Here is a 21541-nt window from a genome sequence, read left to right as displayed (position 1 = left end):
ATCTAACGCAAGTCAGTTTTGCAATGTCATTTGCCTTATTTCCTTCATTTCTGTATTTATTTTATCAAAATTATCAGCAGTAGCATTAGCAATCTTTTTCAGAGATGCTGCAACTTTCTTTATCTCGGACATAGCTAAGCCTGCTCCATAGGTGGGGAACATTATATCCCAAAACCTTTGATTTTTCTGTAATTTGGTGAACATTGCGAATTCTTCCTTTAGGTAAGTGAGATTTAATAGTAAAGGCAGGATACACTGTGGAGACATAGCACGTTCCTCCCAACCAGAGGGAAGATTTTTACAGGCCTTATCTCTACACACAAAATAGTGACCAGCTAGTGCATATATCCACCCGTATTACAGCGTGGGGACATCATCCATTGTGAATAGCTTGAAAACTGACCTGCAGGGGAGTAGTTAGATATCCAGGAACCATTAGAAAACCAAGCACCATTTATCTGAAATTCTACCTTGCGCTTACTGACTTTTACTGCAGCACGAGATCCATTACAAGTCTAACAGAACTTTCCAGGGGTGGCATAAGCCAATCGTACATAGTCCGGTTGCAACTTACATTCTGCCAGGTTTCGTTTCTATGAAAATCTGAATAATAAGGGGCTAACATCTGAGTTGCATTCAAGGGTACCGGTATCATGGGTATTCCTCTGCTAGAATAGATAGGGACATGACTACATATCCAACAACGAGAGACATTTAAATCTATCCCAATTTGATTAACTAAAGACAAGAACATATTAAATGATCTTCTTTGTCGGTGTGGAAGTGTAGTTTGGTTTACAGAGTTTTGTATAACTGATGAGTCAAGTTCATATAAGATGGCCCAAATAGAAATACTGAGAACTACTCAAATCACGACTAACCAGCTCCACCTCGGGAACTAGGTAGAGGCCTTTTTCTTGTCCCAAAAGGCATAGTGGTGGTGTTGGGGCACATCCTCTTTGCTCTGTAGTGGCAAATCCTCTTCGCCAGTAGGTGCTTGGCTCACTACTGGTCTTGAGCTCTCTTGCTGGCAGGCACTAGGCTCTCTACCAGTCTGTGGAAGCTGATTACAAGATTGATATGGAGGAGACTCTGGGTCTAACAGGGCTGATTTTTCTTACTGTATGAAGCATGGATCCATGTCTGGAGTCCTTGACACTTTATTGCAGTGTTGGTGGTCAGGAGTACCTGGAATGGGCCTTTCCAGTGAGGTTCCAGCGATAACTCTCGTTGATGGACTTTTATATGGACCCAATCTCCAGGCAGGATAGAATGGCACAGCTCATCTGGTTCTTTGGGGAGAGCTGCCTGTACCTGTGAATGAAAAGCTTTAACACAGTTCATTAGTGCCTTACAATAGTCCAGAATAGTATCATCAAGTGAATGTATATCGCAAAACTGGGAGGCAACAGTTGGCGAAGCGGGGAGCCTCATGGGTCTTCCCATTAGAATTTCATGTGGGCTAAGCCCAGTCTTTCGGTTGGCAGTAGTTCTCATACTCATAAGGGCTATGGGAAGTGCATCTGGGCATTTTAGGTGAGTCTCAGCACAAATTTTGGCCAGTTTATTTTTCAGAATGCCATTTATCACACAGGAAATGAAGGGATCATTTTGATTAAGTGGGAGAAGCGGGGCTGTGATGATGTTACTATTCCTCAGGCTGGCCTAACAGGAGGCTCCCTGATTCGGAACAGAGAATTGAATGAGAGGAGGTGGTGGCAAGTTAAACGTCATCCCCAGCTGGCCAGGCCGGTGAAGACATTGAGCCTTCCAATGACCTGGTTGGCTGCAATAATGACAACTGTCATTATTTTGGGACTGAAATCCTCCTCGTCCCATCCCACAAGCACGTCCCCTGCCTCTGAACTGTCCTTGATGGAAACCTCGGTTTCTGCCCCTGCCTAAAGTCTGTAATTGTAATGACATTAACTTAGTTTTCGTGGATTCCTTTTTCTTTTCCTGGCAAGTTGTACAATGATTTGCAATGGTGACTAGTTCTGCATGTGGCTTAGTCTGCCAACCTACAGGAATTGTGCATAACTGTTCCTGGACTTTAGGAAGAAGTCTGTGGACAAAAGCTGAAGCAACTACTTCTGGGGCAGTCTCAGCTGCATTTTTAATATCAGAATGTCTTTCAAATATTAGTTTCAAGCGGTCCGTGTAGTCTGCTGGGGATTCTCCTTTATTTTGTTTACAGTTATGTATTTTGGCCCAGGCAGTTTTCCTGGGGCATATTTTAAGCACAGCCTCAAGGAGACGTCTTTGGGCATCTGCTAAGTGATCTCCAATTCCGGGGTCTTGAGTAGGCCAAGTAGACTGTACGATGAGGCGGCTGCAGACCTCAGAGGGCAGAACACTTCTCATTAATTGGTTCAGATCTGCCCATGTTGGATTATAACAATGGATTACAGTGTCTAATTCATCTTTAAATTTTTGGGGTTCCTCTCTGATGTGGGGAAATTGTTTAACAAGGTTTAGGAGATTTCCTGGGGTCCAGGGGACAGGAACTGTGATTATAGTTTCCCCATTTGGACCTTGCCCTGAAAGTTGGTGTAGAGGCATAAGCTGAGCCTTTTTAGGTTTTAAAGAAGGGGCTGGACTATACTGGGTACCAGACCTTAAACAAGAGGAGGGGGTTGAGATTTCAGGAGACAGACGCCATGCCTCCAGTGGATGTGGGCATGCCCTGGGGACAGGTGACGGTTGTTGAGGGATAGTTTCCTGGTGAGGTGGGCTAATCTTGCTGGAAGAGCCTATTCGGTTACTTTCAACTTTTGGAGGTTCAGATTGTGCCTGGGACTCATATGGGGGTGGCACATTAAGAAAATCAATTATATCTTCTGCAGATTCATTCTCAGTCATTTGTGGATAAAGTTGTTTTGGTGCTGATGGTACTATTGATGGGGGGCCCCCTGTTGGTGCACTTTTCTGTTTTAATTCCTTTATCTGAGATTTCAGTTTCTCTTGGGAGTCCTTAAGACTCCAAACTTGAGATTCTTGACGTCTTTTGAAAGCTTCTTTATACCAATCAAAAAATGTGTTCCAATGAGTCTGTGGTATATTACTACCTCTTAACTCAAGGTCTCTGCAGAGATGAACAATTTTACTTAAATCAAATGTTCCCTCCAGGGGAAACTGCTGGCTAAAATCATCTCTGGTATACCAATTCCATTTGTCTAGAAACTTACAACTTTTATGGCCGTAGTGTGTGTACATGTACAATGCTGGAGTCCTTTTTGGCGGAGCCGGTATGTCTTTAGACTCTCTGCTCCCCATATCTTTAAACTCAATTCACACAGGTCTTTGATACAGGAATGGCTTATTGAGGGTGTCCGTTCAGGTTGTGAGATCTGCTAGCGGCACAGAGATGCTGTGGCTAATGTCTAAACACAAGACTCCACTGCAATAACAGCACACAGTGCAGTTATTCACAGTTAGACATGGCTCATTATGAGGGTGGGGAAAGGGAAAACCTGTCCACTGGGTCACGAGGTTCCAGTTGGGGCCCCTTGCATTCAAAACTGCCCTTCTGGACAGCCTTGGGGCGGCTGAACCCAACCTTAGTCTCAGACCTGGTTAGTGGCTCATATTTCTCAATTCATACTCTCAGTTCACACAAGGGAATTTCTGCGTTGAGGCACGAGGGTCAAGAGCATTTCTTTAGTCTCAGCTTGGTCAACACTTATCGTGGGAAACATTCACACTCAGAGTTTCCACCTTGTACCCTTGCTTTCGAAGAGCACACAGAACAAATCTGTTGTCTTCAGGGCAGCTGCACAAGGTTTCCACTCCTGGCTTCAGAGAGACCTCACAGTTCTTTACAGAACTTAATTCACACGGGGAAATACTTTCATTGACAACAGCACACAGAGTCTTTAACCTTAACTCTTTCTACTCACAGTTACTATTTACACAGTGGGTCTGACAGTTCTGGCAGGAAAAAAGAGTTTGGATAGAGTGAGCCTCAAACAGTGAACCAGGAAGACACAGAGACAGCCTCTCACTGAAAAGCCCCAACAGAGTTTTCAAAAGGTCTCTTACCTTGGTTTGGCGCCGGGGCTTCAGTGAAGAGAGATGTCTGTGTCCCAGCTGATCACTCCAGGCATCTCTATCTGAGTCATGGCACCAAACTGTGGAAGAAATCAAACTTCGCATTGTGGTTGAATCAGAACTGACAGAGACAGCTTTTCTTTATTTAGGGCTATACTGTGATTGAAGGAAGGATTTCATACAGCAAGGGGAATCACCCACTTGTCGATTTCAAAGGAATCCTCCTCTCTAAGTTTTCAAGCATTTTTATACTTAAGATAGATAAAGAGAGAACAAAAATACAACCTTGGAGAAACTAAAACAAGTGTACTTAATTGGACATCTGTGCACAGGGTAATAAGACATGCAGGATTTCTTATTTCAAAACATGTAACTGAAATAAGCAGTATCAGCACTTTTGGTCTCTGTCTGTTTTTTCTAGTCAAGTAGGCCAGAAGCCCGACTAAATTTACTCCTACAGCCTTATTAGGGTTAGAAAAGAAAGCATGTTACCTCACCTGAGCCAGATTTTGAGCTTGACCTTTCATTCATTCTTTCTTTCCTTCCCATGTCTGTAATTACTTGCAAGTGCAAAGGCAGCCACATAGATGTTTGAGTTTCTGATTGTGTCTGAAAAATTGGATCCATGGATATCTAAGGGCCTTGTCATATATTACATTTAGGACATGACTGAGGTGTTAGTCATGCAATAAATAGTAATCCGGCCACACATTAAAGCCGATTTATGCTGTGCTAATATAGCAAATGAGCCACAAAGTTATTCCACATATAATGTGTAACAGTTATGGCTAGTTTGGATCATGCCTTAAATTGAACATGTGACATGGTGGGACTAACTCATGATCATTCCTAACTATTGAGATGCAGCATGGGGCAGTCCCAGGGGAAGGCACTGTGTATTATGTTTAAAATATTATAACAATTTTCTAACTGTATTTAACTAAGTGTCAAGTGGGAAAACATTTTTCTTTATTAAGATTTTAAGCCAAAGATTTTAAGATTGAAATCTTAAGATTTTAGCCAAATTAAAGGTGTGATTGTAGCATGTCAGCACATTTGGGTTAGTTAACATGGGTAACAAAAGCAGTGAGGATATGGTAACAAGGGCTTTAGCATGTGTTTGCAGACTGAGCGGAGCCTCCCCAGGGACCCTGTACACAGAAGGGACAGCCTTTATGTGGTAGAACAACATAATCACATATATGACGATATTCCTACTGGAAAACTGAAGAGTATTTAAGACAGTAACTGAAGAGAAAAATTAAATATGGAATTGCATTATGCAGTCGTTTTACAGAGCTCCTTTTCTGACTTTAGCCATGCCTTAATCAATTTATTAACATTATCAAATACAGAAGTGGAGGAGGGCTTTTATAATTTAAGTGACTTATACTGTGGTATTGTTCAAAGCGCATACACCATAGGTCCTAATATTAAAGCCTTGAGTGTTATGGTAAAGATGGAATGCATAAATATAGAATCTCTGAATGTCTAGTTGGAATGGTTCAAGATACATTTGTTTAATATACTGTAAATTCTAAATTGAACTATGTTTTCAGTTCGGATGACATGGACGGTCCTGTGGAAGATATTGGTAGTCGCTCATGTGTAACTCGCTTTGTGAAGACTCTCTTGTCAATAATGGAGCATGGTGTTAAACCTCACAGTAAACATCTCACAGAATACTTTGCCTTTCTTTATGAATTTGCCAAAATGGGAGAAGAGGAGGTGAGTAGAATTATTGTAATTCTAGGAACTGTGTGTGTGTGTGTGTGTGTGCGCGCTCATGTGTGTATGCATATTTCTCCAGATAACTCAATATTTACATTTTCAGAGCCAGTTCTTGCTTTCACTGCAAGCCATATCAACAATGGTCCATTTCTACATGGGGACTAAAGGACCTGAAAATGTAAGTTTAAAATAATTTTCATATGTAAAAATACCCTTTCATATTTTGACTTAAGTAATCATTGATGTTTTTAAGCTAGAAAATTCAAAGCGGTTTAATAGATTGTGGACATAATTTATTTTTTAGTCTTTAAATGAATATAGTGTTTGTGAAAAATGCCGCCATGGTTGTGTTGTACTTTGAAGCACACTACTATTTTAGATTGTGCTAAATACTGAATTCTGTTTAGTATAGAATTGGCACCAAATATTAAATTTCCTTGAATTTATTCTGGGGTCACTGCTGTCTAGATTTGAGAGGGTAGGCAGTCTCCATACCTATTTATTAATTAGCATTTTGGTTGAGACTGGCAGTAATGTTGCCATTTATGACAGTTGTTATTAGGATGTGTATTGGTACTAGCTGAAATTTGAGCATGGGGCCATCAACTCGATTTAAACTCAGTTTTTCATAATTGCCTGCAATTTCTTAACAAATCAATAACCACAAAGGCCTAAATGGAGTGGCTTCTACCCATTTTTGGAATTTGTGCTGTTTTGCACACAAAAAGTCTTTTATTTGAAAATGCAAAGCAGAAAATTAAATGTCTACCTGACTTAATTTGTGCAGGCAAATATTGGCAAGCAAACAGTTTAATGGATGAAATTGCAGACATAAGTTTAGAAATATTTAGAGTCTTTTTGAAAGTTTGATACAACCTGTCTCCATTGAGACTATGGATATTTGTGTGTTATCCAGCCACAAGTTGAAGTGCTTTCTGAAGAGGAAGGAGAAGAGGAGGAGGAAGAGGAAGACATTCTTTCTCTAGCAGAAGAAAAATACAGGCCTGCTGCTCTTGAAAAGATGATCGCTCTGATTGCTCTTCTGGTTGAGCAGTCGCGCTCAGAAAGGCAAGAATCCCAAGTATCAGGGAGACGCATTCTAATCTGTTAACCTTGTATAAATCTAATTGTTTTGCACCAGCATAATGGAGCTCAGACTTAATATGGAATTTTTAGCCATTTTAAAGTGTAATAATGATTTTGTTACTGACCAAATAGCCTGAAGCTGGTAGGAAAACTATTGAGCAATCATTGTATAACTCTTTCTTTAATTTGTTTTCTAATTAGCAAGTCCAGCTTAATGGTTTCTATACTGAAGTCATAAATATTTTGTTTTATTTTAGGCATTTGACTTTGTCACAAAATGATATGGCTGCATTGACCGGAGGAAAGGTAATACTTCAAAATGTGAAACCTATAATCAGCTAATTGGAAAAAAAATAATTTAAAGACGTACTAATATCTTGTTGTTTATCACAGGGTTTTCCCTTCTTGTTTCAACATATCCGTGATGGTATCAACATCAGGCAAACCTGCAACCTCATTTTCAGCTTATGTCGATATAATAATCGACTTGCAGAACACGTAAGTACTGGCAGATGTGAATTATATTTGTTAAGAGAATCTAACAGAAAAATGTATTATGGGAATGTTAGTGTTAAAGCCAAATAAGCCTGTCTAACAGTATGTTTTGTTCATTTTTTTTTTCAAGATTGTGTCTATGCTTTTCACCTCTATAGCAAAGTTAACTCCTGAGGTATGTAAACTACTAAATAATTTGTGTTAATATTCTTCTATTTTAAATTACTGAAGTAATATTTTACAAATTAAACATTCATAGAAAGTATTTCATTTTGGCTTTTGTGACAGGAATAAAAACTTAGTGCTCTGTATATTAGGTCATCTAAAGCAGTAGTCTCTTGCCCACTTTCATTTTGTTCAAAACTGAATAGCACTGATTTTCTACATATTCAAAGATAAGTAGAGGGGAAGGGATTATTTAGTGATGGTTCAAATCTTAAGGCAAAGTTAGTTTATAATAAATGTCTTCCCTAAAAGAAAAAAAAGCAAATTGCAATTTTCATAGGCATTCCACATGTGCAGATTGGGGAATTGTATGCTCACATGAGGACAGTTTCATTTGCTACTGTCAAAATAAAATTTAGGATAAATTTTGTCAAGTAGAGGATACATGACTGTGATTGGACAGGAAGCACTCTTACTATAGTTTTGCATTTTTTAATAGAAAGGGTATTACCAGTTGACAAATCAGCTTCCTATCATGGTAGCTTACATGGGGCTTTATCTTCTCCTGCTGCCCTTCTCTCTCCACCCCCAGTCCCTGGTGATTAAAGCGCGCACACACACACACACACACACACACACACACACACACACACACACACACACACACACACACACACACACACACACACACACACACACACACACACACACACACACACACACACACACACACACACACACACACACACACACACACACACACACACACACACACCCTTTCTCATTTTTATATAAATGTATATTTATATATGTGTGTATCTAGTGATCTGTGGGTTGCTGAGAATTGGTCTAATCTTAGCAGACTTTAAAATTAGAGCCAACATGATAGAGTACAAAGGTTTTGGTAGTTTTAGCATTATTTTTAAGCCAGTAATCAGTTTGAATCTTGAATAGCTAAATCAATCGTCCTTGAGTTTGGTTTGCAAATGTTATCATTTATATATACCACTGCCCTCTGCTGAGAGGAATGTTTAGCAGTCAAATGTGTATGGTTGAATTGCTGGCTAAAAATACTGCTCCAGAACTGATAGCTTAATAGTATAATAATATTCTCTTTTACTAGCTGCATTCTGCAGAGGATATAAGCCTAAGTCCTATGATATATGCAAGCATATTTCATAAAACATAGCTAGTGTTGAATTAAAAGTAGTTAAAAAAATTGATGTCTGAATTCTGGAAAGAGATCTTTATGCAATTATTTATTTTTTAATAAAAATTTATATATTTACTGAAATGGACCAAAGGGGTAATTGTATCTTTATGTATTTCAGGCAGCCAATCCATTTTTCAAATTGTTGACCATGCTAATGGAGTTTGCAGGTGGTCCACCAGGAATGCCACCCTTTGCTTCTTACATCCTGCAGAGGATATGGGAGGTACAGTATGTAGAACAAAACAGATTGGATTCTTTGCCCTTGCTTGCTCTTTCCCAGTAAATATTGAGAGGATTTTAAATGATATTGTCTTGATTTTTGGTCTACAGCATGAGTTCGTAGTCCTAATTTAGTCATTACTTCTCCTTCAAAAGAACAGTAGTATGCTGATGACCTAACATTGAAATAATTTGTCTGTTACTTGGTTTTACAACATCCAAAGTGTGCAAGATATTTTACAAACAAGTAAGGAGATTCTGTCCCACTGTCACTACAAGGTAAAAGAACAGGTGTTTGTAGGTCTTGTAGAAGTGAGTTTTCAGGAACTAATTGGAGTAGAGAGATGCTGTCCTGCCTATCTAAACTATTTGCTGTTTTGATGGGAAGCTGTTTTGATGCAGCTGTAGTCGTTACTCTTGTATTACTTTGTAGAGTTCATTTTAACACAAGTTTTCAACATTAATTTTGTCAAAATCTCAAAGTGACAAAAAGAGAAAACATAGGCTAGATACTTTGAGCACTGTTTGAATGTTTCTTGATGGTGTGATGAAAAATGAATTGATACAGAGGAAAGCAACAAGGGTGATGTCATTGTGGGGGGTCTGCAATAGATCACAAGGCCAGGAGGATGAGGTGAGCAAGGCTTTCTTCAAACAGCTAGCAGAAGTTTCTCGATCACAGGCCCTCTTTCTCATGGAGGACTTCAGTCACCCCAACATCTGTTGGTAGGGCAATACAGCAGTGCACAGGCAATCCAGGAAGCTTTTGGAGTGTGTTGTGGATGGCTTCCTGGTGCAAGTGTTGGAGAGGCCAACTAGGGGTCTGTGCTCTTGACCTGCTGCTCACAGGTGGGAGAATTGGTAGGGAATGTAGTAGTGGATGGCAACTTGGGCAGCAACAGCCACAAGATGATTGAGTTCAGGATCCTGAGGAAAGGAAGATCATCAGAGTAAGGACCCTGGACTTCAGAAAAGCAGACTTTGACTTCCTCAGGAAACTTAGGAGGCCAGTCAGGGAGGGAAAGAAATCCAGGAGAACTGGCTGTACTTTAAAGAAACCTTACTGAGGGTGCAGGAGCAAGTCATCCCAATGTGCAGGAATACTAGGAAGTATGACAGAAGACCAGCTTGGCTTTGCAGGGAACTCTTCAGTGAGCTAAAACACAAAAAAGATGCTTACAAAAAGTGGAAACTTGAACAAACAACTAGGGATAATGTAGCAGTTCCAATGTAGATGTTCCCAATGTCACCTGCTGATTTTTTTTATTTTTTATTTTTTTAAATTATTATTTATTTATTTATTTTTAATCTCACTCATTATGTTAATCGTATTTTATTTTATATAACATTGTTTTCTTCTTTTTTTTTAGGTAATTGAATACAACCCATCTCAGTGTCTGGATTGGTTGGCAGTGCAGACCCCTCGAAATAAGCTAGCTCACAGTTGGGTGCTGCAGAATATGGAGAATTGGGTTGAACGTTTTCTTTTGGCACACAACTATCCTAGAGTGAGAACTTGTAAGTCACAAAAATGGAAGAAATTTCCTCTTTGTTTTACAATGTGTTATTATGCAGAAAGCGTGCTTATCACAAGCAGTACTTGCCACTGAGTCTGCTGTTCTCCAGTGAATCCCCTTCAGGTGATTACCCCTAAGTAAAGCTCACTAACCGTGGCATCTCATACATAAAGAACCCATCATAAATGCTAGTTTTATTTGATGAAAGATGCCATTTGATTTATTACCTTGAAGGATAAAATTTGTATTTTTGGTGTTTTACATGATTAAGGTCTAAGAAACCTTATAGATGAGGGTTTGGAAAAGGGTTAATCTGGGAGTTTCCTTTTAGGACGCACTTACATTGCAGGTAGCAGTGGGATTTCATTTATACGCTACAAAATGTGTTCAGTGGCATCCTTTTAAACTTTGAGATGCTGAAAATGCCTCTGCCCCCTGGACTAGCTCTTGGATCTTCTGGCTCCCTGATTTTGTGACTGGGGGCATGTTGCTACAGTTCCCTCTGTTCTGACTAGAAATCTCACCTTCTAAAAGGATTCCATAGTAGAAAGCTGGTTTAAACTTGAATGGATTTCATGTGGCTGTGGTTAGGAGACAGTATATACAAACTGAAGGCAGAGCATTGCTGGCCACATTTACAGAGAATCTTGGAGAGCTAATAATAAACTGATTAACCAATACATATATTAGTCATAACAGAAGAGAATAATTATTTGTATATAAGCAAAGTTGTAATGGGACATATTGCTATCAGCAGGGTGATGGTCAGGAGAGACGGAGTGAAGAAGCCTCTGCTCTGTTCTTAACTCTGCTCTTAATGCACTCTTGAATCTTGGGCAGGTCTCTTAAATGATTACTATTTCATTTTTTTTCCATGTTCAATAAGAGTGGAATTGTACTTGTCCACCTCTGTAAAATGCATTGAGAACCACCCAAAAATATACTGTATACTATTATAACTATTAAACCTTTACGTTCCCTTCAGATGTCCGACTGATTTTTTTATTTTTTTTATTTTTTTATTTTGAAGCTGCAGCTTACCTTCTGGTATCACTTATTCCAAGCAATTCATTCCGTCAGATGTTCCGATCAACCCGATCTCTGCATATCCCCACACGTGACCTGCCTCTCAGTCCAGATACTACAGTAGTTCTTCATCAAGTCTATAATGTACTTCTTGGTCTGCTTTCAAGAGCTAAGCTGTATGTGGATGCTGCTGTTCATGGCACTACTAAACTGGTGCCCTACTTTAGTTTTATGACTTACTGTTTAATCTCAAAAACTGAGAAACTTATGTTTTCCACTTACTTCATGGACTTGTGGAATCTTTTCCAGCCTAAACTTTCTGAGCCAGCTATAGCTACCAACCACAATAAGCAGGCTTTACTGTCTTTTTGGTATAATGTATGTGTTGACTGCCCAGAGAATGTACGCCTGATTGTACAGAATCCTGTGGTGACAAAGAATATTGCCTTCAATTACATACTAGCAGATCATGATGATCAGGATGTGGTGCTTTTTAACCGTGGGATGTTGCCTGCCTATTATGGCATTTTACGGCTGTGCTGTGAACAGTCGCCTGCATTTACAAGACAACTGGCTTCACATCAGAATATCCAGTGGGCCTTTAAGAATCTTACACCACATGCCAGTCAGTACCCAGGAGTAAGTACATTCAGAACAAATATTCTGTTATTTGTTTTAAAAGCCTTTTCAGCTATTGCCTAACCATTGTTTTTTATGAAATACCCTGACCTAGAAAAAAAAGTCAACTCAATAATAACCCAAAGGCAAAATTGTAGTCTATTTCCAAGTTCTCCATATAAATCACCATAATGCTTGAAGGGCCTGTTCTTAAGCCCCTGTTCTCCTCTGAAGCAACTTATGAACAAAAGATGTTTGTTAAGAACATATGTATCATAGAATCATAGAAGTAGGGTCAGAAGGGACCTTGTAGATCTTCAAGTCCGATCCCCTGCCTGGGCAGGAGAACAAACTGGGCTCAAATGATTCCAGCCAGGTAAGCATCAAGCCTCCTCTTGAAGACCCCCAGGGTAGGAGCCAGCACCACTTCCCTTGGAAGTTGGTTCCAGATCCTAGCCGCCGTGACTGTGAAGTAGTTCTTACAGATGTCTAATCTAAACCTACTCTCCAACAACTTGTGACCATTATATCTTGTTATGCCAGGGAGTGCTAGGGGAAACAAGGTCTCTCCCAAACCCTTGTGGTCCCTGCTAGTGAGTTTATAGATGGTCACCAGGTCCCCCTCAACCTTCTCTTGTGAAGGCTGAACAGGTTCAGGTCCCGCAGTCTCTCATTGTAGGGTCTGCCCTGTTGTCCCTGGATCATGTGGGTGGCCGTCCTCTGGACCCTCTCAATGTTGTCCACATCCCTCCTGCTGAAGCAGAGTGCACAGAACTAGACGCAGTACTCCAGCTGTGGCCTGACCAGTGTCACGTAGAGGGGGAGGATCACCTCCTTGGCCCTACTTGAGATACCTGTGGATGCACAACAAGGTCTGGTTAGCCCTGCCAACTGTGACCTCGCATTGTTGGCCCATGTTCATCTTGGAGTCAGTAATGACTCCAAGATTCCTTTCTGCCTCCGTGCTCTCAAGAAGGGAGTTTCCCATCTTATAAGTGTGCTGCTGGTTACTACTGCCCAAGTGCAGCACCCTGCAGTTGTCAGTATTGAAACGCATCCTGTTTTTGTTAGCCCACCCCTGCAACCTATCCAGGTCTTGCTGCAGTCTTTCCCTCCCTACTAGCGCGCTCACCTCACCCCAAATTTTGGTATCATCAGTGAATTTAAACAGGTTGCTTTTCGCCCCGTCGTCCAAATCGCTGATAAAGAAATTGAACAGTGTGGCCCCAAGGACCAAGCCCTGGGGGACTCTGCTGCCCACTTCTCCCCAGGTCAAATATGACCCATCCACCACCACCCTCTGAGTACGACCCTTCAGCCAATCTGCAGTCCATCTGAGTGTGTAGGCATCAATGCCACAGTCGCCCAATGTACTTCTCAGTGATCCTTGGATGATGTCTCAAAACTAGATCAGTGTAATTAGGATATTATATTTTCTCACTTATAATATGCACCTTTTCCTAAAAATCATCCTCACAAAATTGGGGTGCATGTATTAAATGGGGAAGCTGTTTTCCTCACTGGAAAAGGATTACCACTGGAGATCCTGTGCATATCATGCAGCTGCCAAAACGGCTGCTGTTAGTCTAGTTTAGCAAGGGGCAGAGTCTGGTATTAACCTTCTCAAAACCATAAGTATTGACTAAGCACTATAGCTTATGCCTGAAACAGCATGTGAGCTGCTGGTAATAGTATGATGAGTTTTGTGATATGGAAGCCACACCTTTTATTTACAGGAACTTTGTGTAAAGAACTACTTATACAAAGTAGTTGTATAAGAACTATACAATACAAAGAACTAACAGGCTTGCTATTGCCCTTGCAAGGGTCTGGGACCTAACCTTGTGTGCAACAGAGTAAATTCTCCTGGCATGGAGACCTACACTGTCTAGGAAATAAGGCATCCCAGGACACTGAACAGGGTAGCTGGTGTGGCAGGAAGTTTTTGCTGCTTGCCATTCCACCTGGCAGTTTTCTGGGATGCCACACTTCCTGGATGCTCTGTATTTCCAGGAAAACTTACTGTATATCACACAGTTTGTCATAACTCTGGAAAAATCTTTGTTTGGGGGTATGTTGTATGTGAGAAAATATTTTTTATGGTACCATCATGAAAGGGTATAGCATTAAAGATAATTACATAGGAGGATCCTCAACCATTTGGTTAAATATATTTTCTATTGATTTGGAGCAGGACCAATAGTTGTCCCATTATTTTATACAAACAATTTATGCTTGTTTGTTCCATCATTGAATGGTTTATGTACCTCTTGGAAAATACTGGCACATGAAGAGTTACAGAATCTCTACTGAAGAAAAGATGCTGTCTGCATATTTTTCTCTAGAAAAATTAGTATCTTATGCATTAATGTTCATTGAGACTTCAAGTGGGTTTTGAGCAACTCAATTTGTTTAGCACATACTCTTTTGTCCGAGTAGAGCTCCACCGTAAGTGGGGAAAAGTCTGGGTAGAATCAGTTGCATAGAAGATGTGTAACTTTGGTTGAAATAAGTATATTCATGTCAATCCAATTCAGGCTTTTCCAAGCTCTGCCAAACTTGATGGCTGCATTACAGGGGCCCAAAGATGATATTTAATTCCCTAAAATGAAATATGCAGCCATCGGTATATCTCTGATGGAGGGTGGGTGGCTTAAGAAGACTTCCACTCTCACAGTGAGATGGAGTTCTGTGGGATCACTAGTTTCTGTGGCTGTTACAGGTTGCAGCTTAGAGTTCTGTGCATTACAGTTGGCTCATGGACACGGACACACTGAACGCTGCAGCTACAATTGAAATGGCACAGTTGGTTTTTAAGCATACATCTCATTTTATACAGTAAATGGTAAAGGTTGAATCAAGACAGCACTCAATAGCAAATTGTAGAAAGATGCATGGTCTGGAGATTACAAATGAGTATTTAGGTACTCTTATTAATAAACCATGACATTTAGAGAATATCAGTGCTATGTATATTAGTGATGTTTATTGCTTCTCTAAAATCAATAAATATATTTTTTTCTTGAATTTTAAGATATATGAAAGTTACATGTCTGGTGTTTAATAGAAGTAATTCAGAGGCATCAGAAGAAAGACATAGGCCATCATTTATTAATAAAGAAAGATTGCCTTAACTTAATATTTATTTTGTTTGCTTTAGGCAGTTGAAGAACTGTTTAACCTCATGCAGCTGTTTGTAGCTCAGAGACCAGATATGAGAGAAGAGGAAATAGAAGACATAAAGCAATTTAAGAAAACAACTATAAGCTGTTATCTGCGCTGCTTGGATGGCCGGTCTTGTTGGACTACCTTAATAAGGTATTTCAAAGGAAATATTAATATAGCGGTGTGTTTGGGTAGGAAAAGAAACATGGTTATTACAGTTTGAAATATCTTAAATTATCTGTTCAGCATAGTTTACCTATTGTGTTTCCTTCGTGCAAAAGTTGTTGTAGTCCTGTTATGAAGAGAGAACATGCTGAATGCCTGGAATGGGCCATTTTTATTATGTTTATGGGTATAAATATAAAGTGTGTGAATTGCATAGGATACTACACTTGATCTGAGCCTTCAAGAGGCCGAGAAGCGATAGAGCCTACGCTTGATCTGAGCCTTCAAGAGGCTTAGACGTCTAAATCCAACCACTGATAGGCTGAAATGGTCTTGGTGTACATGTCCAGAACTGGACACAGGTGAGAAAAGAAAATATGAAGTCAGGAGCAGCTCTGGGGAGGTGGGGAGCGTGCAGTGGGGCAGTTGCTCCCCCACTTTGATTGCTGGTCCTCCCAAACTTCAAAACCACCCAAGCTCCCTGTCCATTGGCAATAAGTTACAATGGGATCTGATGTGGAATCCTACAACCATGCCTCTTGCCATGCTGGAGCTTTTAGTGTGTAATCATGCACTTATTTGGGTGTTTGGTTAAATATTCAACAGGCCACATAATAAATCCTTTATTTCCAGTTACTTCACGTGCTAAAATTGCTCTTACAATATTTTTTTCCTTTGCTTGTTCAAATGTGCATAACATTGCTTATTTAAAAGACATTTTTCAAAAAGTTTTGACTTTGAATGTGTTGTTTTTCTCAGGTTTTTAGTATTTAAAAGATATTGTTGAGGGGGTGTAACAGGAGGAGAGGACACCTTTCCAGAATTCAGAGAATAGTTCTGCAATACCTTGAAGTTCTTTTGAAGAGAATTAATTATTTTTAAAAACAGAAGTTGGTACTACATTTTATCAAAACTGGGATTTAAAAGCATATTTGAGATTATAGAGACTGTATGTTCATCTGCCAAAATACAATTTCATCTGTACTGAATTTACAAATTTTAAAGCATTGTATGAATTATCTCATGAACTATGAGAACGTATATTCATTTTTTTGGTATTTGAAATGTTTGGTTTTCTTCTAGTGCCTTCAGAATATTACTAGAATCTGATGAAGACAGACTTCTTGTTGTGTTTAATAGAGGGTTAATCCTGATGACTGAGGTAAGTGTTTCAATCCATTGAGCATCTTTTTCTCCCATTGACACATCATCTCAGAGGACTACCATTTTATAACTAACGAATATGGTTTAGGGAACCTGACTAAACTTCACAACTTCAAGTACTCTTAACTCCTTGATCTCAGAAGTTTAAATTTCCCAATGATGAATGTGCTAGGAAATGCTATAGAAAAAGCTGGAATTACAAAATCAAAACCATTTTTCTTTTTTTTTTTTCAAATACCATGCGAGTTGCCTGTAATACTACCATAATACTTAGGTGACTTTTACAAATTAAGTATAAAAGGAAACGTGTTGCTGCATTTGCTCTGAAAATCTGCTGCACTTGTAAGTTGAGTAAATTAGACTAACAAATTTTATCCATTTGTCAACCCTTGCTTTATATTTATTTAGCACAGTACATTACAAAGATAAATCTACAGGGAAATAAATATACATAGATATTTCTTAATGCTGTTAGTTTCACACACACAACACTATCAGCAGATAAGTGACAGCATATGCTCTGTAACGTTGGTTCCCAAACATTTTGGACCAGTGGACCACGGTCCTCATTTTTCTGTGGATTACCGTACCCCTCTAATGAGAATTTTTACCTGAAAACATTATGAAGGTCTACAGACCATTTCTTATGGCTTCAGGACCATAAGTGGTATGCAGACCCCAGTTTGGGAACCACTGGTCTATAACAGTAGATTCAATGCTATAGTAACTCAGCCAAGACACCACTTACACTGCCATTGTAATCTTACCTGGCTTCTGTTATCTTTAATAGAATTGGATGTTAGCTATTTAGTATGGAGTTGCTTATTCACATAGAAAGCCAACAAGATGTTTGCTCCTGTTTCTCAGGCTTATACAACTTAAAGCAAAACTTCTCTCGTTATAATTTTTGTAAGCTATGTAGACATGTTCACAGAACTGCTCTGTTACTTGAATCTGATTACAGGGCTACAAGAGCAGAATTTGCTGCGTTTCTTAATAGTATTTAAAAAATCCATTTTCTGCTGAGGGCCCATAGTATGAAAGTAGCATGGTAGAGTAAAAAATGATAGTGTATCATTATATACAATTTCTTTCTTTTTTTAAAATTGTTTGTAATTCGAATAGCCTAGTGTACGATGTGTTTGAATGCTAAGCTTATTAAAGCTGAGTATCTTTAAATGTGTCAGTACTCATCACAGGACCAATGCATCTTCCTGTGCTAATAAATAAGTGGAAAAATGAATACATGTAGGATTGAATAATATAATCAATCAGTTACTTGTGTGTCAGTGTAAAGATTTGTTTTGTTTTATAGTCATTTAACACGTTGCACATGATGTACCATGAGGCCACAGCTTGTCATGTGACTGGAGACCTGGTGGAACTTTTGTCTATATTTCTTTCGGTTCTTAAGTCAACGCGACCATATCTTCAAAGAAAAGGTTTGGTGTTGATGGGGTTTTTTGTTTGTTTAGTATTTTTTTTAGGGGAAACTGAAGGCTTTGGTTTGTAGATAAATTTTCATGGACAAAACATCTTTCATTTTCGTATTGCAGTTATCTAGCTTCTAAGAATTATATGAGTTTAGCCAGTAACAGAATTATTTTAATAATAAAACTATTACATTGAATATTAAAATGTGCATAAAAATAGATCTGATAAATCTGATGGAATTGAACCAGTGACAAAGGTTAAGATTTGTAGCTTGATTTAAAGTCATATACAGCAAAAGCTCTGTTATCCGGCACCCGTGGGGAATGGGGAGTACTGGGTAACCAAATATGCCGGTTACCTGAGAGGCATTTTTGTCTCATCTGGCAAAGACACCCCTCCCACTGAATCCGGTGCATCCACGTCACAGATTAACCACGTCGCCCCTCCCACCCCTCTCCTGGTGTCAGTGTGCCAGGGGACGGGGGGTGGAGGGGCTCCATGCAGGCTGCTTTGCCCTGGGCTGTGGCCCAATGTGGGACTCTAATACTGGAAGGCCCACTTCCGGTTTCGCTTTTGCCACATCGATCAGCGTCAACTGGCATGCCGATGAACAGAACATACTGGTTAATGAAGTGTTTTTACTGTATTTAAAATTAATACAAAAAAATTTTGCTCCATGTTTAACATTCTTAATTTATTCCAGCAGTTAAAAGGTGTCAGCAGATAATGTGTTTGTTTTTACATTTGCAGATGTAAAACAAGCTCTAATTCAATGGCAGGAGCGAATTGAATTTGCCCATAAGCTCTTAACGCTGCTAAATTCTTATAGTCCTCCAGAACTTAGAAATGCTTGCATTGGTAAGTTATATTAATGCTACTGTAGTCAGGAAAAATACTTAGTGTAGCTTGTGCACTAAAAATTAGGAAATTTATGTATGATGTATATTTAATATTATTATATTATATTAATATTATGTATGTTGGAATTGCTATTAATATAGTAGTTATTTTCTAAGAATGCTAAGAACCCTAATATTTCTGGAATAAAATTTTAATGTTTAGCATTTATTATGTATGCAGAACTGGTGGACAAACATTTAGTTTCTACTTGCAGTCGCAGTAATGATGTACGCAAATCAGGCATTATTTTTGCATTGCCTCTTACTCACATAACTTGTTTTCACAGTTAGGGGGCCTGATTTTCTTCTCACTAGTGCCAGTCTAAATCATGAATAACTTATTTAAGTCAGTAATTTGTTCCAGTGTTAATGAGATCTCATTCAAGTCCAAGATCAATAATTTAGCATCCAAAGGATAACTGAATTCACGTTACAGGAATCCCTCATTGTAAAGATTAGAGACTTGATTACTCTGAAAATTTCTTTGCCAGGTTTATACCCCACTTGCTGAGAAAAAGACCTCTGTTTCCTGCTATATCATTCATCATGGGGTACTTAACATGTAAGGACAGATGTACCAAAAACATCTGTCTGTCTGGATTAGCAGACCTCTTCTGAAAGGCTTTTTCTGATTTTTTTTTTTTTTTTTTTTTTTTTTTTTTCTTTTTAAAGGGGTAAAATCCAAATTTTTAACATGTTAGTGAAGGCCTAACACATTGTCCAAAGTCAGCCTATTTTTATGTAATTTTTATGCATTTTCCCCTTATTTTGAGTGCCCTTCTCATTGTCGTCCTGGCTGCTGCTGGTTGACATTTTCCAGGCGTCAGACCTGATATGGTAAAGAAGAAGCAAAGAGGGTAATTTTATTGAGCTTCTACTTCCTACAATCTGACACCCCTCTCATTGGTTGATAAGGGAGAACTGACCTAACACTGTGCAGGTTTTCTTCTAGTGAAAGAGGTGAAGGGAACCTTGATTTAATTCAGGTGGTTTCACTTTAAATATTGTTCACAATAAAGTCTACTTCCACATCGTGCACTAAGCAGAAATTATACTAAACAGCTCAGGGTTACAATTGCATGAGCCAGAAGACATGCAGTTATTTCTTAACCCTCAGAACATAACAGCAAAACTAACTTTTCATTTTTAGATGTCCTCAAGGAGCTTGTGCTTTTAAGTCCTCATGATTTCCTGCACACTCTGGTTCCATTTCTACAGCACAACCATTGTACATACCACCACAGTAATATCCCAAGTATGTATTTCCAGTTATTTTTCTAGCTGATACTCATTATTCTTGATCTTTGTGTGCACTGTTCATTTTAAATATTGATCTTTTAAATTTATTTCTTTGTTATCCTAACCTGCACTACAGTGTCTCTTGGACCTTATTTCCCATGTCGTGAAAATTTGAAATTAATAGGAGGAAAAAGCAATATTCGTCCTCCTCGTCCTGAACTTAATATGTGCCTCTTGCCTACCATGGTGGAAGCCAGCAAGGTATGTAAGCCTATGGATGTGATTTACATGTGATATAAGAATCCAGTGACATTACATGTTTGCTTGGTCTTTGTAAAGAAAGCATCATTCTTTTTGTTGGTGTGTTGTCCAGTTATCTTAACATAAAAAGCAGAATCAATTTTTTTTACTAGTGATGTCTGTTGAGGCCTTTACCTCTTCATACACTCTCAGGCACTATAGCCAAGGGAGAATGGGATGGGACAGCCTCACCCGTCACTCCGTTTCTTCTCGTCACTCTGCTTGCAGTGTCCGCATTTATGGCCCCATTCAGCAAAGCTCTCCTTAAAATTGTTGATGTGTGTGTGCATTTGGAATTTGCATTGTTCATAAGTTTGTTTGCCATTAGCAAATTTTAAGAAAAATGTTATTAGACAGCTAGGTTTCCCTTCCATGAGGATGGGGCACATAAAGGGTATAATCTGTATATCCCCCAACTTCTCAACTCCTGAACAGGCTACACTAAAAGACAGGTTCACTCCTCTGCAGAAGACCTATTCTTCTGCTTTCTGGTGCGTGGTGGAGATTCCTGACTATTCACAGTGACCCACTGGGAATCTAGTGGAGAACAAGGAGATGATTCCATTAGGAAACAGAAAAGGGCTAGGACTCCAAAGGACCCTCTTTCATAGTATCTTTCCTGGTGCCTCTTGCTTCATTCTGTTTCCCAGCTGGTTTTCCTGGGGCATGAAAAACCGCCCTATCTAGACCCCTCTCTCATCAAGCTTGAGCCTCCTTCGTGTCCCTACCTGATACAAACTCAAATGGTGGAAAGTGAAGAAATTGAGAGAGAGGAAAATCATTGCTCGCTAGACAAAGAACACCACAAATTCCACGTGACTTGCTCTTTATTGCCCAAGGAGGTCATAAATCAATCTCTGACCTTACTGGATTAATCAAAGGTCTCCCTAGGACCTGTTAAGGAGGGATTCAATTTTTTTTCATCCATAAATAATCCAGGAAAAATAAAATTAAACCCAGCAGCCTCTGGCAAGTTAACATTACCTGTACACATTGAAACCAAAAACAGTCTGGCATACTTTTTTGAGGTAGAAATTGATACAGAGAAAATACTA

General features: G+C 39.2%; 1 protein-coding gene across 3 annotated transcripts in view; it reads left to right on the top strand.

The window, feature by feature from the left end:
* Positions 1 to 21541, top strand: part of USP34 (ubiquitin specific peptidase 34) — a 242410-nt gene that overhangs the window by 197338 nt on the left and 23531 nt on the right. For all 3 annotated transcript variants that reach the window (XM_090050232.1, XM_090050214.1, XM_090050223.1), the window contains 15 exons: positions 5610 to 5778; positions 5885 to 5959; positions 6698 to 6849; positions 7125 to 7173; positions 7261 to 7365; positions 7493 to 7537; positions 8859 to 8963; positions 10330 to 10477; positions 11507 to 12141; positions 15281 to 15438; positions 16534 to 16612; positions 17930 to 18056; positions 18799 to 18906; positions 20098 to 20202; positions 20323 to 20447. In XM_090050232.1, coding sequence (XP_089906358.1) covers positions 5610 to 5778; positions 5885 to 5959; positions 6698 to 6849; positions 7125 to 7173; positions 7261 to 7365; positions 7493 to 7537; positions 8859 to 8963; positions 10330 to 10477; positions 11507 to 12141; positions 15281 to 15438; positions 16534 to 16612; positions 17930 to 18056; positions 18799 to 18906; positions 20098 to 20202; positions 20323 to 20447 — 2185 coding nt within the window. The remainder of the gene's footprint in view (positions 1 to 5609; positions 5779 to 5884; positions 5960 to 6697; positions 6850 to 7124; positions 7174 to 7260; positions 7366 to 7492; positions 7538 to 8858; positions 8964 to 10329; positions 10478 to 11506; positions 12142 to 15280; positions 15439 to 16533; positions 16613 to 17929; positions 18057 to 18798; positions 18907 to 20097; positions 20203 to 20322; positions 20448 to 21541) is intronic.

This window comes from Crocodylus siamensis, chromosome 1 (assembly GCF_052110815.1).
Source record: "Crocodylus siamensis isolate JL-2025a chromosome 1, ASM5211081v1, whole genome shotgun sequence".
Taxonomy (NCBI): Eukaryota; Metazoa; Chordata; order Crocodylia; family Crocodylidae; genus Crocodylus; species Crocodylus siamensis.
The sequence above is the reverse complement of the archived record's forward strand: the minus strand, read 5'-3'. Positions and strand labels throughout refer to the sequence as shown.